At 43.8% G+C, this 18,415-nt stretch overlaps 1 protein-coding gene across 2 annotated transcripts in view; it reads right to left on the bottom strand.

The window, feature by feature from the left end:
* Positions 1-8,077: 8,077 nt before the first annotated feature.
* The window catches only part of SLC2A1 (solute carrier family 2 member 1), a 1,088,583-nt gene continuing 1,078,245 nt past the window's right edge, over positions 8,078-18,415 (bottom strand). For both annotated transcript variants that reach the window (XM_069610859.1, XM_069610860.1), the window contains exons 9-10: positions 11,687-11,890; positions 8,078-10,329 (exon numbers count right to left, since the gene is read on the bottom strand). In XM_069610859.1, coding sequence (XP_069466960.1) covers positions 10,117-10,329; positions 11,687-11,890 — 417 coding nt within the window. In that variant the 3' untranslated portion in view covers positions 8,078-10,116. The remainder of the gene's footprint in view (positions 10,330-11,686; positions 11,891-18,415) is intronic.

Raw genomic sequence — 18,415 nt, 5'->3', positions numbered from 1 at the left:
TTTGCCATAGTTTTCACGATTCCTGGATGGGCCGCTGTAAGTGTGTCATAGTAAACTTGGAGGAATTGATTATGCATCATAGTACTTGGTAGGTATAAGCGCTTTTGGAAATACGGAAGGGCATTGTCTTCCATTTGCAGAGTCCCATGGGAAACCCCCACTTAAACTTGGTCTGGTTTCATGGTTCTCCTGACTTCATCCTGTATCACAGCTAAGGAGGGTGGACTGACGCTAATGGCTCCCAACAACTTGTCTTCAGGAATTGTTTGTACTGGTGCAGGATTCACATACACATCTTCCCCTTCGGTATCCCAGCCTATTCGAGAGAGTGCATCAGCTTTCCCATTCCGCACTCCAGGGTGGTAAGTCACAGTTAAATCATACTCTGTGAAAAACTGTGCCCACCGTAGTTGGCGGGGAGATTGTGCCTTGACCGTTCGTAGGAATTGCAAGTTGCAGTGATGGGGTGGTGTGCTCCGAGGAGGTGATGTCACCATTCCTAGAAGGCGGCTTTGATGGCAAGCAATTCTTTATCGGTCACTGCATCATTCATTTCAGCTGGATTGAATTTCTTGGCCCAGAAGGCTACCGGATGTAAATGGTTGGATTCAGGATCTCGTTGAGACAGGACCGCCCCCATTGCAATGTTCGATGCATCGGTCTCTACCAGATCTGGGAGGTCAGAACTTGGATGCTTAAGTATGGGAGCAGTGGTAAACTGGTGTTTGAGTCACACAAAGGCCTGCTTGCATCTGGATCCCTTTTGGAGTCAGGATAAATCCTAGGAACTCTACTTGGTCACGTGGAAAGCACACTTCTCAAGTTTTGCACACAAGCGGTGCTGACGTAATTTTTCCAAGACCGCCTTCACATGGTGTATGTGTTCTTCCAATGTTAAAGAGTAGATCAGAATGTCATCTATGTATATCATAGCACAGACATCCAGCAGTTCCCTTAAGACATCATTCATAAAGAATTGAAAAGCTGCTGGTGCGTTACATAATACGAAGGGCATGACAGTGGATTCGAACAGCCCAAACTTTGTGTGGAAGGCCATCTTCCACTCGTCGCCAGCCTTCACGCAAACCAAGTGGTACGCACCTCTGAGGTCGAGCTTCGTATAGATTTTAGCATCTTTCACTTGGTCCAGTAGTACCAGAATCAACAGTAGCGGGTACCGGTTCTTGATGGTAATCTTTTTGAGCCCTCTGTAATCTATACAGGTCCCGAGGTCCCCCTCCTTCTTGGGGATGAAGAAGGGAGCCGAGGAAGCAGTCGTATAAACCCATTGGCCAGATGCTGATCTAGGTAGCTGTGCAAATGTTAGTTCTCCTTCTCTGTAAGCACATATATGAGGCTGCATGGCGCTTGGGCTCCTGGTAGCAGGTCGATTTAGCAGTCATAGGGTCTGTGGGGTGGCAGGGTGTTGGCTTGTTCTTTCTGAAAGACGTCTTGGTAGGCCTCGTACTCTGGGGCAGTTGTCCATGATACCGATCACCACTTTGTGTTCCTTGTCTTGTGTTCTGGATCTTGGCACCCGGCTGACGGGTGTGGACGGGTAGCAAATCTGCAAGCTCTTGGCAGAGAAGATCAACGTATGTGTCTGCCAGTTAATGACCAGATTATGACACTCCAACCAGGGCATGCCTAGTATGAGCTGGAACTGGCGTGCGTTAATTAGGTCAAAAACTATGTGTTCCCGATGGCCATTGTGGCATAACAGTCCGACCTTCCCCGTATTCTGGCTCACTAGTCCAGATGACAGTTCCGTTCCGTCGACTGAAACTATGTTATCAGCCTGTCCGCTCTTCTGAATGGGAACACCTATCTGTTTGGCCACAGCGATGTCCATGTAATTCCTATTGCTTCACAGTCGATATATGCTTCCAAGGCATGCATTCACTGATGCTGTTCGGGGAAGAGTAGTATTACTGATGTTGTAAGATGCAAGAACGTTGACGTCTTCTCCTTTCCTGACAAGCCGATCTTTACTCTTGCCGGGCCTTGAAGTTTTCCGACGGCTCCTTAGATTCCATTGTTCCTATGTCAATAGCTCCAAGTGGCTTCTGTGGTTTTTAGTCGGGCAATCCCTTAAGAAATGTCCTGCCTTGCCACAATACAGTGTTGTTATCGCCTGCGCCGCTCTCTCTTCTCTTTGGTCAGGGGACCCCTTACACTGCCCAACTGCATGGGCTCCGGCGGGTTCTCTGTGGGTTATGATGAAACTTCTCGGGGTCGTACATACAAGGGCGTTCCTCAAAACGAGATTGGTCAGTTTTTCTTTCCTGCAGCTGGTGGTCTAGCTGCACTACTAAGTCTATGTCCTCAGAACAGCATTCGGGTGGGTTCACTACCTGTGCCAGGACGTCTTTCAGTTCACTACGGAGACAGCGGTAGAATGGGGTGGTTCTCTTTTCTTCAAGCCAATTTGTCTTGGCTACCAGCCGGTTGAAGGTGGGGATGTATACCAGCAGGTCCTGAGATCCCTGTCGAAGTGCCAACAGCTCCCCATCTAAATCTTGCCCCTGTGTCCTGCGGGCAAAGAGCTTGCCTAACTCTTGTTGGTAACCCCCAGAATTATACATAATGGGGTCATCCTGATTAACCAGTGGCACAGACTAACTGGCTGTATGTCCTCCTAGTTATGATAGCACAAAGGCAACCTTGGTTTGGTTGGTCGGAAATGATGCTGGTCGACACAAAAAGTGAAGCCGACAATGGTTCATAAAAATGGCATACTTCTGTGGGTTCTCCAGGAACCGCTCAGGAGGAGCTAAGGGGGCAGTGACGGTAGTGGTTACTTGTGTCTGGGGTGGCGCTGCTGCAGCGCCATCCAGCGGACCTGGTAAGGGAACCTGACCAGCTTGAGTTCTAGTCAGGCGTTTAGCTAGTTCTTCTGCTCTTTCTCTGTTTTCCACTAACTCCTTCCTCATGGCGTTAGTTTCAGAGCGAGCAGCGTCTACCTCACCCGCAATTCGCCAATTACGGCTACTAACTTATCGACTTCCAACACCATGGCACTTGGGCAGGGCGTTGCACGTGGGCTTAGAATTCTGTAATGTTTACCTCTGGTGCCCTACAGCAGTGCTTGGTCCGGATCACCGGAGGGAGGTGTAGTTCTTGGCAGTATGGTGCTTTGTCCAAACCACACTCTTCCCACTGTTCCGCGGAAAGGCTGTATGCGCAATGTACAGTATGGTTGGGAGTGATTTGGTAGGATTCTCAGTATGGTGGGGTTGGTGCTGGACCCTCTGAGTGAACCTATACGTGGATAAATAAGGAAAGGTAAGCCTATGTGTTTTCTGCTCTCTCCCCACTACCCTTACTCTCCCCAGGGTGTGCTGACTGGTGGTGCAAAGAATCCTGCTCACCTTTGTACCAAAGCTGTGCTCAGGACATCAAGCTGGCACCTGTTTCCATTTTCTTCACTGGGATTCGTGGCCCAGTCTAGCTGCTGCACACGTGATGTCTGTAGCTGAGTGTCCTTTCTTTGTGCACTGTAATGATCTTCTCTGTGGTGTCAGTGCTTGCTTTATTGCTCTCCTCTGTGCTGTTATTGTCCTCTCATACCTTAATAATGTCTTTGAGCTTGAGAAATGGCACTGCACCAAGCGCATTGTTGAACGTGTCCCTGTCACCTTTGCAAAGCGTGTTGTTGTGTCCCTTTCTCCTTTGCAAAGCGCGTTGTTAATCGTGTCTCTTTCCCTTGTATGTCAGGTTCTGCAGTGCTATGCTTCCTGATCGTTGCTGCTCTGAAAACCCTCTGATGCGCTGAGCGCCTGGAGTGGGGCGGAACTTGCCGGGTTGCAGCCAAGTAAGCCAATCTGATGGGGATGAGGGGCGTGCAGGAGTTACACTCCGAACGCTGCTTACTTTGCCTTTCTCTCCCCAGGAGCTGTGGGATGCTGCGGGGGAACAAAGGAAGTCCAGATGCAGCCATGGGAAGTATCCTAGACGTCGGAAGGCTGCAGGATCCAGATCAGGTACGCAGGAGCGGCTGATGTGCTGGAGTCGCAGAAGCAAATGGATTCCGAACAGGGCGGCAAGCGTTATGCTGCTTGCAACACAGCTGGAGAATATGGGTTTATAGGGTTTATATATCCCTGGGCTACACCCAGCACCACTAGACCAGGATGCTTGTGACATGGATTGACAGGGGGCCATCTTGCTTTCTATGTGGCATCCTGCTCTGGGGGCCATTTTGGCGGAGGCTGCTGATAGTCGTTACAAAATGCAATCTACGCCAGCCAGCAACCCTTAATGTCCAGGCCCTGCCCACATTATGTGGCTGTGTTCTGCTAGGGATCGTGACAATCTCTCTCTCTCTCTCTCTCCATTTCTCTCTCTCTCTTTCTCAATAAGTTTGGGGGTTCTCTTCCGTATTGTCCTTGTTTGTGTTTCCTTTTAACACTTTCTTTCTATGTGTCTGTATTGACAGTGTCTCCCTGGATCGCTTTCAACTTATCTTTCTGTGACATTTATTCAATATTTTCCTCTCTGTTAATTTCTCCTACAGTTGTTCTGTTCCTATCGATTTCACGTGAATACTTGTTGCCACACTTGTCCTTTATTCTCCTCTCTCTCTGAACATATCAGTCTGGTGTAAATGCAGGAGTTGGCCGGCTAGTCAAATGATGAACTGAGAAGGAAAATCTGCGTCTACTTCCTGACCTAGTTTCATACCACACCAGCAAGTGGCCTTTGGCTAACCCACAGAATACATGTTGCATCACACAAAGCTAAGGTTTGAGAACCCTGCTCATTTGCTCTGCTGCATGGCCACAGTCTTACCAACTCGACCACCTAGTAGTGTTCTCTCCCAATGGATAATCCATTATGGATTGCCTCTGGTATTGTTTGCTACTGAACATAGTAACCCACCCCCCCCTAAACCCCTCGCCGCTCAGCCAACACCTGCCTAGTCACAAATCCCATCTACTGTCACCTCCTTACCCAAGAGCAGCACCTAGAATACCCCTGCCCTCCACAGTGCAGGACCTGAAACACCGGATCTGGGTGCCAGATATAATCCAGTATAATTTAAAGGGAAGAGTATTTTACCTCCTGGTTTTTAAAGTGAAGGATTTTTCAGGGAGTACAAACGTAATTCACATTCCCAATGGGAGCATTTTTTAAGCAAGTACAAATATATATTTCACTCCATAAACATATTTATGGCAGTCCTTACTTCTTTGCTCCCAGTTAACCATAGAAATTTAAATATGTATTTGTACCTAAAGGTTATTCTTCAGATCAGGCTGTAATATTAGTAAAGCACCTTCCTTTGGCACTGCTCTGCTGGTACAACATTCTGAGCATATCTGTGGAGTTGTGAGGCTGAAATCCTACTGCAGGCTCTGATTTGTCCACTCTTTCCTATTTTGGGAGAATTTGTACATATATTGTTTCTGCCAGGAGCATTTCTCTGCTTTTAGGTAAGAAAGGTGGCTGGTGCGCTGCTCATTTGTAGGGCTCAATGTGCTCTTATATTGAAATGTTCAGCATTTCTTCCACGAGGAACCGCCCGAAGATAGTTGAGGCGCTTTCAACATATCTGGATTGCGAGTAGCTGTAATTGTAATGGGTTATTTATAACGCACTTAATGCCCCGAGGTTCCTAAGCTCGGACCCCGGGGATCGAACCTGTGTTGCTCAGTGTCGTCTTGCTCCCAAGAAGAGCACGTTGCCCCTAAGCTATCCTCCCAAGGTTGATGGTTAATCAGGACCTGCCCAGTGTATGTTGACCTGGTCCATTTCCTTGTGGCTTTCAAACCTAACGCTGCTTTAAGAGTGGTCTTTTCTTCCAGTCTTTTTCTCTCTGGGACCCAGCACCCTTTTTTATTTATTTATTTGTATTTCTAAAGCGCTCACACAGCCCGCGGGCATCGAGGCCTCTGTTACAGCAATGGTTCCGTTATTGTTTTTTTTGGTCTTAGTTGCGTATTAATAATGCGCTTAAATACCCAGAGGTTTCTAAGCGCGGACCTGGGGATCGAACCTGTGTTGCTTCGTGTCGTCTTGCTTCCAAGGTGAACACATTGCCGCTGAGCTATCCTCCCAGGACGTCCCTCCCCCATCCACTCCCAACCTTCCTTGCTTTGTAAATATATACTCAGAGGCTCTAGTGTTTGGTGAGGGCTCATTGGCTCCCATAAATAGACTGACAGTCCTACAAGGCAAATCAGATTTAAATAGACGTGCTATCGCGTGGGCTTAAATGGATACAGCTGGGAGGAGAAATCTTTTGGAGTAAAGAGCACCAACTGACTAGAAAATGTGAAGGCTACACTTTTGTGAAAGCTGGACCCTCTTCCTGGACTTGTTCTTATGGCATATTGTTTCAATGGAAACTGTCTCGTCTCATCTGTTAGACTATTTACTGCACAGTTCTCTTATTAATAATCATTCCCTGTAAAGGTGGAAGGAACCTCGGTGCTGAATGTCATGCTGAAAATGAGGCAACACCTGTAATGTTATTGATGCCATGTTTACAGGAGAGTTTGAGGTCTGCATTTTAGGAAAAGGCCCCATCCGTTGGGTGCAAGTCTAAGCCGTGAATTCCAGACCTCAGCCCCATCAATGTGTAGACTTAACGAGAAGAAGAAGGAGCTTGTGTTGTCTTAAATGCAACCCCTGCTCAGCTTGTTACTTTGGGAGCTCCATTGCGAAATGTTCCCATTTGGAAGAACAAGCCTCGCATGGTTTGCAGATCTACCTCCCCAGCCTCTTACCACCATCATGAAATGTCCGCAGTGGCTGGACAAGCATCTGCTCTAGACCCGTGAAATGCCTTCCCAGAGATCCATGTTACTGCAGGACCACGCCTGTCCAGAATTACCTGCCCCGGCTGCCTTCCAAAGGCACCTAGACCACCACGTTCCCTCTGCCAGTAGATGCTCCCCAGAGTTGCTAGGTCTTTACCTACCCCTCCCTGCTCCCCCACCAGCACACTACCCTCTCAACAAGACCAATACATGCACCGCCTCATTGTTTTCCATCAGTATCACACACACACGGTCCAGACTTTCTCCATAGCAACCCGTGGAAACAACCCCAGCCCATCAGTATCGGCACTCTGAACCTTATGCCAGAGTGTATACCATCCCTCATACTCTGGCAGCAACCTTGCCCATGAACCTGCAATTACTTTCTAATAACACTGACAGCGAGCCTTTCGACCCGCCAGACCATCTATATGCAATCTAACCCCTGAACAGCACCCCGTGAAGCGTGCTTCCACTAAGATGTTTGCTGCATCCCTCAAGCAGCAGTGTTGTCTGTGGTTGAGCCTGGTATGAAAGGGAGATGTTATAGTGTAGTCTTGTCTTGCCATTGGCCTGGGTGCTTGCTGTAAGAATGTTGGTGCATGAATGCAGCTCAGGAGAAAGTTGGGTGGATCTGTGTGTGAATGTTCTGAGTGTGTCAGTTGGGAGCCTGAGCTGGGGCTGGCTGGATGGCCGGTGGGTCCACTCCTTTGTTAGTTATGTTTATACCCATCTATGTTCCTGTGAGTGTCTATACGTGACTGTACATATATACAAGAGAAACTGGAGTAATGTACATAATGTACATAAGTAAAATAAAGCCTTGCCTGGAACCAATCTAAACCCACAGCTGGTTTGTGCTTCAGTGATACATCCTGATGTCTAGTGAAAGGATTTACAACAAGCAGCAGCGCAGATATGCAAGCTGATGACAGATTATCAGTCACATCCAATATTTCATCAGCCCAAATGACACCATAGAATGGTGATCAGGCCCGGGATCTTGCCAGCCAAGTATGTCCGGATTTAATGCAGCCTTCTGAATATGGCAAGAGATTTGATAGGAACACTTGTTTTCAACATTTTTTGTTGGTAGCGATTGCTAACTCTCTTAGATGCCAAGGGCCACACAGAACAAGTTGTGTGTTACATTGTCAGACACATCATTTTAACTCGAGGTTCAGGTCAAATTAATATTGGAATTGTAACATGCAATGCACACCACCAACCACTGCAACATATTTCATTTAGAGTTCCCACATCCAACTCTAGAAAAGGAAAGTGGTGGAATAATGGACCCGGCACGCAACATATAAGGTCTGTGTACAACCAGCTTTTCTTTATTCTTCGAACAACACACAAAACAGTAAGAGTATGTACATCTCTCTGTCTCTTGGCACTTGAGATTGAGTTCATTCACTCCTTACTGGCGCATAAACCCTGAACTTTCCATCATACACAGAATTGTTTTGACATTTTGTATTTCTTTCTAAAAGTGTTTCATCTCAAGGGTCATCTAGTCACGTTAAAAACTCTCAAATAAATAATAAAAAAACACTAATAAATAGCTGTGCACACTCTGGAATAAGGTGATGAGCGTACACACAGATGCATCTGTATTACCGCTCGTACGGTCTGTTTTCCTCTCTTCGCTAACACACTAGAATTCAGTGCAAAGGGTAAACCTACAGTGCAGGCATGTAATTTACAAAAAGGAAAAGAGTGTGTTCTACTCATACAGAAGCATTTCATATGACATTGCTGAAACAAACTAGAACAGACTTCTAGTACACATTATACACTGAACATACTCCATATTTACAGTCGTTAATATCCGAGACTAATAACTTACAACTACCAATATTAAAATCATGTAACAAAAAAAAATATATATTTATATATAAATATTTTCAAAACTATACACAGAAAGCAGGAAATGTTTGATTCAGTTAATGTATGCATTTCAGTCGTTTTGTCGCTTGTTGTGGTTGTAACAGGCCAGTTTTTCTGTTGGTGTGAGCTTGGGGCTTAGTTCACTTGCCCAGAGCTGAACTTGTATCCACTGGCATCGCCTGCCCTATTCTGTAAACATGGCATAGCTGCCTTCCTGTAAGAGAGCAGGAGGCGCCATATGCTACGGATGTGAGGTTAAAAGTGGCAAAAGAAAATCACTTGTTACAATGCTTGCATTCATTATCATTTTTTTTAAAAAAAAACCAAGTTTGCTGTATTGGCTACAGCATAAAAATGAACTTCTTGCTAAATCTTTACACTACGCTTTCTCTACTTCTGATGTGAATGGAACAGTTAGCAAACGATTGTCTGGCGGTGCCGACAGCCGTAGCGAACAAACATGATGTTCTCAAAAGCCATTTACTGCGCGTTAAAAACAATAAAAGTTTCAGTCAGAGAGCACATTTGACATATCCTACAGCAGGCTGGGGTAAGTTAAGGGTCCCGGTATTTACAGCTATCAAGCAATCAATAGCGTCAATATTGTATAAGAGAAAAATAATGACCGCGTGAAATGTCTGGCCGCCAACACTGCAAGTAGAACTGTTCCACAACAATAAAATGAGCACAATTTAAAAAAAAAAAGTAAAAAAATTGAAGAAAAACGTTGTGAACTGTACAAAGTCGCTTAGCTATCAGAAAGGGGAGAGTCTTTGCGGAGTAAACAAACGCTATGTTAACCAGACAAGATGAAGGGGATTGCGCGGCATGTGTCGATTGTGAGACATGGGACTTGTGTAAATGCCAGGGACAATGCTCCCAATTCTTTTCCCCACTGCAAAACCGTTACTGCTAAACACATTGCAGTGTTTTAGAAGTCTTCTTATACAGCAATGTGTTTGGAAGCTTCCAAAAGTATGTGAAATATATTGAAATAACTGTCGTTGACAAAAACATCTATGTTGAAATGCGATTCTAAATCGTCCTCCCCCTACTGATTGCTCATGAAAATCTAGACTATGAAACAAATGTATAAAAAATATTGTAAAAGTATATAAAACAAGTATTACACATTTTTGACTAATGTTAGTGTTTGTTTTTTCTCACTGTTGAAAATGATTCCACTTGATTGAAAGTTAGTCTTCTGCAGTTGACCTCAGTCCAAAAAATGTATTTTTTCGAACCTTTTTCTTTTTTCAAATATTCTGTTGCTGTAAAGTCTTGGTGATGATGTTGATGAACCAGTAGAACAGCAGAGAGACTGGCAGGTGTCACAAGCACACACAGGCAACGCCTTAACTCCACATCCTTCCCTCCTCCCCGGTTTTCTGTATGTACGTGTCAGACAATCAAAGGAAAAAAGGAGCAGCTAACATGAAACAGGTAAGGACTACAGGTTCTACACCTGGGACTGGGACTGGGAGTCGACGCCCAGGCTGTCAAACTCTGGGTTTGCCTGCTTGTCAGGCTGGCTGACTCCACCCTGTCTGAAGCCGGCAGAGATTTCGTCAAAGGTCCGGCCTTTTGTTTCTGGCACCTTGAAATACGTGAAGATGAAGAAGATGATGAGAAGAGCCGTGAAGATGATGAAGACGTAGGGACCGCAGAGCTCCTAGAAGACATAACAACATATGATCAGTGAGTAATATTCAAAACATAAAGCAGGGGTCTGCAACCCATGGCTCTCCAGATGTTTTAGACTGCAACTGCCATGATCAATCCCCACTGATTATGCTGCTTATGCTGAGGGGAGTTTTAGCCACTTTAAGTTCTTCTCTGCCTTCATGTCACTTTTCTAAACTTCTAAAACCATGAACTAAACAAGACTAGAGACCCCAGCCTGCAAATATACATATATATATATTTTTTTTTTTAAATTACTGTACGTCAGATTTTGGGCTTTGCTTTCAGCAGAACATAATCCTCACGATGAAAACAGCACACTAAGCCCGATTAAAAAAAATGTAAAGGCTTAGGTCATGGTGCTTCTAATTTTGACTCAAATGTCACATAAGGGTGATATAGGACCATAATGATAGAACTCCAGAAAGTCCCGCAGGATATTGAATCCAGCGTCAATTAAGATATCTCAGGCCCACCCCAAAAAGTCCTTAATCAAATCTCTAATCCGACACCACATCCATCATCTGCCATCTCACACTGTTTTTATTTTCTCAGTTATGCTGCCTACTTCATTTTCAGGCATTAACACGTGGCGCTCTCTGGCTGTAAATATTACACAGTTTGGCAACAGCGTTTTGCCTGAGTGAGTCAATTATAGGCTATGTTGACAGAAGCAGGATGCTTCTTCCTGACAAGTAACATGGCAGCATGCATCAAGCAAAACCTTGGATGCAGGAATTGAGCCAAATGAAAAAAGGCCTGGCCAAGCAGACAGGAGGAAGGCTATTGGTCCAAAGGCAGAGATGCAGATGAAGGACTGGGGATGGTTGATGTGAAATAGGTCTGTGCAGAAATAACTGAAGAAGTAAGACATTGTGTATTTACAGAAGTTGTATGTGATTACAGCGATACAAAAAACATGGTTCAAGTCAACAATGCTTTTTTTATCCAACTAATCAGCCTCCCAACATATTCTAGGACCAGTGTAAAGATTAAACAAACTCCAGTATTACAATATATGAGGAAACTGCTGAACAGTGGAATTAAATATAAATCCCAAACACTGATTTTTACTACCAATGTAATCACTTGATTCGGTCCATGGTGGGGTACGGGAACTGATGGAGTGGTCTTGGAAGATGATTTGGAGATAGTGGGCATGAGCGATAGAAATCCTTGGACATGAGATGGGATTCAGGAGATGAAAAGGCAACAGGTGTAAGTCATAGAGCTTTTTTGAGGATCCTGTTCTCAGAGCTTGGTTGCTCTGAATGCTAAGAGTCACTAAGCAACGTAGCCAACCAGTTACGCTTTCATCAATGAACACAGTCATCCTAGGTCCTTACCTCCACATACTGGAAGCACATTCCGACTAAGAAGTTGGCGGTCCAGTTGGAGAGGCCAGCCACTGCAAACGCTGCAGGACGAGGTCCTTGGCTGAACAGTTCTGCCACGATAAACCACGGGATAGGGCCAGGTCCAATCTCGAAAAAGGCTACAAATCCAAAGATGGCAATGATACTGATATAGGACATCCAGGCCAACTTTTCCTGTTGAAAGGAGAAAGCGTGTTGAAATATCAATCAGAAATTAGAACCAACATAACAAACAACAACGCAATGTGTACAAAATGGTGGAATTCAAGGAAGGTTACAACTTTACCCGAAGTGATAAAGCAAAGGTCAGATGTGGATGCCAAACTTGTTGTGCCTATGGTCCCTATCTACACCTCATTGATGATGCCCAACAAGGCCAAAATATGTATGATGTCAATTGTTGCCCCACGAAGGACTGAGACTTAACAGTTTGGGGTGCAGGGGTTCTTTCTCTTTTGTGGTGGAACCAACAGTGAATTGCCAATGTGTTTCCCCTCTCTAGTGGCACAACAGGCTAGCGGACAATGGAATGGAATTGCTAGTAGTCATGATTGATCCAAGGGTTTCCATGTAATCCTTTTTAATGCTGAACAGTTACCATGTCAACCCTTAGAAACGTTTTCCATTGCAGGATGTGTACATTGAGTAACAGACAGCAAGAAATATGACAAATAAGCCCACATCATTATTTTAAAGCAAACCCACAAACTCATGCCCTTCTCTTAAACTACTCTTTTCTGTTGACAATTATTTTAACAACTATATGTGTTTCTGTTATTATCAATACAAAATCATGTATATACCATTAACAAAGAAATGAAGCATGCCCTGTTTTGCTGTCAGAATATGTGTTACTTTGAATACCACACAAATACATTATGCTGCTGATAGCCATCAGAGAATCCTTGCCAATGGCTAAAATCAGTACAGACACACAGGCCAACACTACCAAAAGAATCATGTCACCAGTGGCAATATCCTGTACCCGGAGGGCTACAAAATGGGACTTTGCATGTATTCATTGACCACTTATCTATTGTAACTGGCCAATACATGATCCTGAGTCCTCAAGCAGATGCATGCTGGCAAAGAGATTTTCGCGTTCTGAAACACTTGTGTGCAAGCGCGATACAAATAAAATGTCATATCATATCATTCCAGGGTCAATCGTGATCTGAATTCAGGGAGCAGCCATGTGGCCCTTGCATCAATAAGACATTTCTTCTCCATGAAATAACCATGAACTGTTTGCAAATCCTCCAATTAGCCACTCTGGCTAAGCATGTACTTAGATGTTGCTGGTTGTTTTAGCTGACTGGTTGGATCTCATCAACCACTGTTTATGAACATGCTGCATCACTGAGATTTCAATGAAGATTATCTTATGAAAGGGCATTGCCAAGGTTCGAGCATCAAAGTCACTTCGTGTGTTGTTCTCTTAGGCCAAAGGTTGCCAGGTTTCGCTTTCACCTCCCCAAGAAATTTGATTAAATGATGCCACATTCATGGCGGTGGGTAAAGGGGGGAGCAGAAGCAGCTGATGGGCATGTCTTAATTCACCAGCAAGAACACGGGTATCAAACAAGATATAGGGTGTCTGCATGCAGTGCCTCTCGGTAAGTGCACACAGAGCTTTTTGCTTTGTAGGTGTAAGTGAAGGTTATGTTGTCTTTACAAAACAGGGACCAGAAGTGAATTCACAACCCCTGAACACGAACAGAAAGCTCACAAGAAAGGATGCAGCAACTAAACAAAACTGTACTTGCAACTCAAAATAAGTGTTGCAGGTTAACAGAAGATCTGTTCTTTCACGTTCTATGATGTTAAGCAGAGTGATGAGCACAAATATTGCCACACATGTGAGAACTCTTCCACCACTTCAAACTCCAGAAACAGTACCACTGGTCCGTTAAGTCTAATAAACCCTACCATATGCAAGAGACACCATGGGTCCAATTCACAAAGACTTGCACTGGAGTAAAAATGGAGCTATGGTGAGCATCTCCGATTTGCTTCTGCTACCTTATATCCTATTCACAAGGCCTGAATTGGGAGCTGCCTTGTTTTTGTGCAACTGTGATTCACAAAGATTGGCTCATTGGCATCTCAGACAAGCCACAGACTGCTCAGGTCTGCTCCAGTTTTAGTCCGGCAGAATTACACATCAGGAGAAAATCTTAGATGCTCAGGGCATCGCCTGAGTTGCTCCAGTGCAAATCGAGACTCTTAGATCGAATTAATTCCTGGAAACCCATGCGACTGTTCCTGAAACCTCCGGGTACACGCCCTATGCCTAAACCGAACCCATTACACCTTTGAGATACTTGTCATCAAGTTCAGTTACTGTGAAAAATGTTTTAACTCGGTTTAATCTCCAAGCCTCAGTAATCACAACAAAACAGTAGAATTATGAGGCTAATGTCAACAATGCAAACCAAAACATATATACCCTTTAGAGAATTTAACCCCTTTGATGAGGATGCAACAGGCACAGGGAAACCGACAGGTTAGTGTTCTCTGTGACACCAGGATGTTTTTCTGAGCAAAAAGTCTACTTGAACACTCACTCCTCCAAAGCCACACCCTTAATGTACTCCAGGGGACTGACTTCCAGTCCTGCACATTAGATAGGACAAACTCTGAGCCACTTCTAAATTAATACTTCAGTTTAACAATTCCACTGCCTGCTGTTCAATGATGATTCCTTATGAGAATTAGGATGTATATATCTGTATATGTTCTAAGGGCAGTGAAAGTGGCTTAATACATGATCCACTGATCAATAAAGCCTTTACAAGAGATTGCAAAGCTTTCTTATGAAACACTTTCAACTCTGAGGACCTTGCCTTCTTTAAAAAGGCACACAGATAGGACTTAGTACCACAGCGTGTTTTTCTCTGGACAAAAAAACGTGACAATATATTTATTGGAAATCTTTACAAAAAAGTAAGGTTTTAACTACTTATCTAGTAACCTCGAGACTATGTAAAGTATAAGAAGGACGCCAAATGGCTAAGTCTGTTGCCATTATAGAATCACATCACATACTAGCCATCAATGTCTTCATAAAAATAATCATCCGCTACAACAACAAATCACCACTATGGGATGTTCATTTTTAATTCAACCCAAAGAGTAAAAGAGTCAAATCAAATGAGGTTTATTCGGAACAGAAGTTCCCTTAAACAACATCCTACAAACAACAATATAAGAACAAATAATTCATAAAAAGGATGACAGTGTAATAGGATCATCAATACCTTTAGGTACAAGTCAGTCTATCCACAGGCATTTCAACTCCTGGTAATTAACCATATAAAATGTTGTATGCCAATATGGTTAAAAATCAAGTCTATCAACAGGCCTTTCAACTCCTGGTGGGTTATATTAGTGCCTTTTTGGATAGCTCTCATGTCCTCCATGCATGTCGTACATTGGTTAGGAGAGTCCATGAAATTAGTCGAGTATCCGCAGTAAGTATAAAGTACAAGTGAGGGGGATATTGTGTAAAGCCTCTCCCTTTAAATTCAGGTACCAGGGTTTTTAATCTGATCTGAGAAAATGCTGGACAAAATAATAGAAAATGTGCTAGATCTTCTTCGGCCTAGTTACATAAGAAGCATCTCTGCTTCTGAAGGTTGCCAGTCCGACTTCCTACAATAAACCCGAAAGTGACGGCCGTCGAAACGAGATCATGTGATCAGACTTTTCTCAGCTATTTTGTTAGTCCAGAGTAAATAGTCTTGTGCTTTATCTTGCACAGTGATCATATGCATTAGGCCATCTTGCAAGTAGGGCATTCCCAGTTCCTTGCGTACCGAGAAATGTGGGGCTCATTTCAGTAGACCCAATAAGCTCTTCAAAAAAGAGATTTTCCACTATTTGCAGCTCTTGCGCATTTGAATGCCCACCGATAGGAGTGCCATATTTAGCAACCACTTTGGATTCTATTGTGTAGATCTTAGATTTTTTTTGACAGGTTACGCTTTATTACATTTTTAAGAGATGAAACATTTCACCTAAAGTCTGTTTCAGTCTTACCACTAGTCCATCCCAATGGGTCTTTGGCGACATGGAACTCGAGAATCGTGTGCCCAGATAATCAAAATGACCAATTATTTCTATCCGTGGCCATTACTGATCATGGTTGGGACCGATTTGTTTTTTCAAACCCTTGTAGAGACCTTGAATGCTGACTTGGCCGTGTTGACAAGCAAATCTAAGACGTTCATGAACGGTGTACATTATCTATCAATGACTGCAAGGCTCAAGGCATTGTGCAGTCAACACTGTATAATCCGCGTGCCGTCATAAACATTCCTCTAATCATGGGTACGTCAGCTTTGCACTCGAGAAGACCGTCATTCAAAGCATTAATACATAACAGGAAAAAAAGTGGGGCTAGGACACACCCCTGTCTAACCCCAGATTTTATTGGAACCAGGGGGTCGAGTGTCAAGTACACTGCTTCTCATGCAAGCCTCGTTGTTCTCATGTTGTACAGTTAAATTATCCACTATATTGTTGGGCACTTTTGGGGACCATAACTTGTCTTTATTGACTTTATCAAATGCTGTGCTCAGGTTCATGAAAGCCAGATCGATATTCTCCTTCTTAACATATAAAGAGTGTGGTGTCAACAACTATAGGTGGTTGAAACCTTGTTCTAATGTAACCAGGGTTGGTCGAAAGAGTAATTGTATAGTCAAGAGTACACCATTATCAACAACCCATTTTTCCATATTGTTTCAGAGGCATCTGTCGAATATTTTAGAATTTGTGTTCAACGAGGAAATCGGTCTATATGCTTTTAGGCAACTCCTATTTCCCTTATTAAAAATGGGTATGATTATGGCTCTTTTCCATGAATCAGAGACAGTGTAGGTAGCTAGGATAGCATTGAATACTAGTGTCAGGATCGGGGGCACAGACCTGGGATAGATCTTGGAATAGGCCAGCCGGAATTCCATCAGGGCCAGGTGAGCGTGTATGTGCCTCAGCATTAATAGTATGTATTACCTCCTTTAATGAAAGGGCAAGTGGTGAGGTTGCGTTGTGTCTTACAACCGATGTGTCTTTTGCGCCTAAATTAGAGAGAGTCCAAACAAAGTCGATGGCTGTATCAGGAGCTTTATAAATGATGAAAAACGATCCACCCAGATCTGGTCTGGTATCATTACCTCCAGAACTGCGCTGCCCTGGTTGTATAGGGGGGCCCTTGGCAAATATTCCCCAGAATTGTTTTGAGTTGTCCTCCACGGAAGCTGCCTCCATCGCCAGCCATGCTCTCTTATCTAGCTCATTTTCTCTTCTTTCTATTGCTTTCTTGTAGGCAGCTCTGGCAGTTCTAATTTGACTTTTGCTCGGGTCTTGTGTCTTTAATGAGTTCATCACGTCTCTGTTCGCCTTTTTACACTGGAGGTCGAACAATCCCTTGTGGTTCTTTGTACTCTGGGATAGGATAGTGGTATAAATAAAGACTCTGGCAGGGTCAGCACTTCCCCCAACAATGTTTTTACAGGTTAGGATTGGGTACTATAATCTCCTTGTGAATCGGATTTGTATTTATAGCAGCCCACTTGAGTCTTTTTACTGTATTGTTTGATGACACAATGGTCCTTAAGTACCCAAGATTATTACTCCCTCTGTCGTGTGGTTGGCACTTGGCTACCAATTGCAGGCCATGATAGTCACTAAACAGATTTGACAATGGCATGAGCTGTTCTATAATGTGCTTATGGGTCTTGGTAATTAGGAAGTGAAACAGTGTGGCACATGTCTGATTCCACTTAACATAAGTGGACACAAATATTGGAAGAAGTCGAACATAGATCCTATAGCCTGTCCCAGATCTAAAATCTTCAGCCATATTTAGCTGATGAATATCTGGCAATTATCTGACAGCCTCTTAGCAAAACACAGGAAAGACAACTACAACAGAAATTAAGAAACAGCACAACATTCAAAGCGCAGTAGCCATGGGGGCAACTAGAATAGGAACATTCATTAATTTGTGCATTCCTGCATGTTTGGAAACAAATCTAACTGCCAGTGTTCCAGCAGAACTGGTTACATCCATATTACACTGTGAATTGATTACTTTCTGCAACACCTCTTTGACATATAAATAAGAGAATGCCTAAGCATACATACACATGTTCGCTGATTAATCAGAAAACAACACAAATGCACACACACATTATAGAAAATCAGATACAATGTTTACTATCAGGATCAAAAAGGCAGATGTACGTCCTCAGAGTAAAAATTAACAATATCACCCAGCAACTTAACAAATACCTTGCAGACATAAGCTGCTTTCATGAATATCCCTAGGTGTAAGGCAGGAAGAAATACCTTATTACATCTGCCACACTGTAATACAGGGATTGTTAATGTTAAAGGTATTTGTACCGCGCACCGTCACCACCGGAGTGATCCCCAGGGGCTCTGGTGGTTATGAAAAGGAGAGTGTGAAGAAAGGTAGGATTGGGGGGTGGTTAGTAGGGTGTAGTGGGAAAAGGAAAGTGAGAGTTGTGATGTCCTCGTTGGCAGCTTCAATTCGGTTTGCACCGTTCGCTGAGATTAAGTGTGGTTTTCTGGTCTGTGTGAATTCCCATGTGCTGTTGTGCCAGGTTATGTGTTGTTAGTCTGTTGTTGCAATGTGGTGAAGTGTGTGCGAATTGCTGTGCCGAGAGG

Source organism: Ambystoma mexicanum, chromosome 8 (assembly GCF_040938575.1).
Source record: "Ambystoma mexicanum isolate Mex_15411 chromosome 8, UKY_AmexF1_1, whole genome shotgun sequence".
Lineage (NCBI taxonomy): Eukaryota > Metazoa > Chordata > Amphibia > Caudata > Ambystomatidae > Ambystoma > Ambystoma mexicanum.
This window is presented reverse-complemented; position numbering and strand designations above follow the sequence as displayed.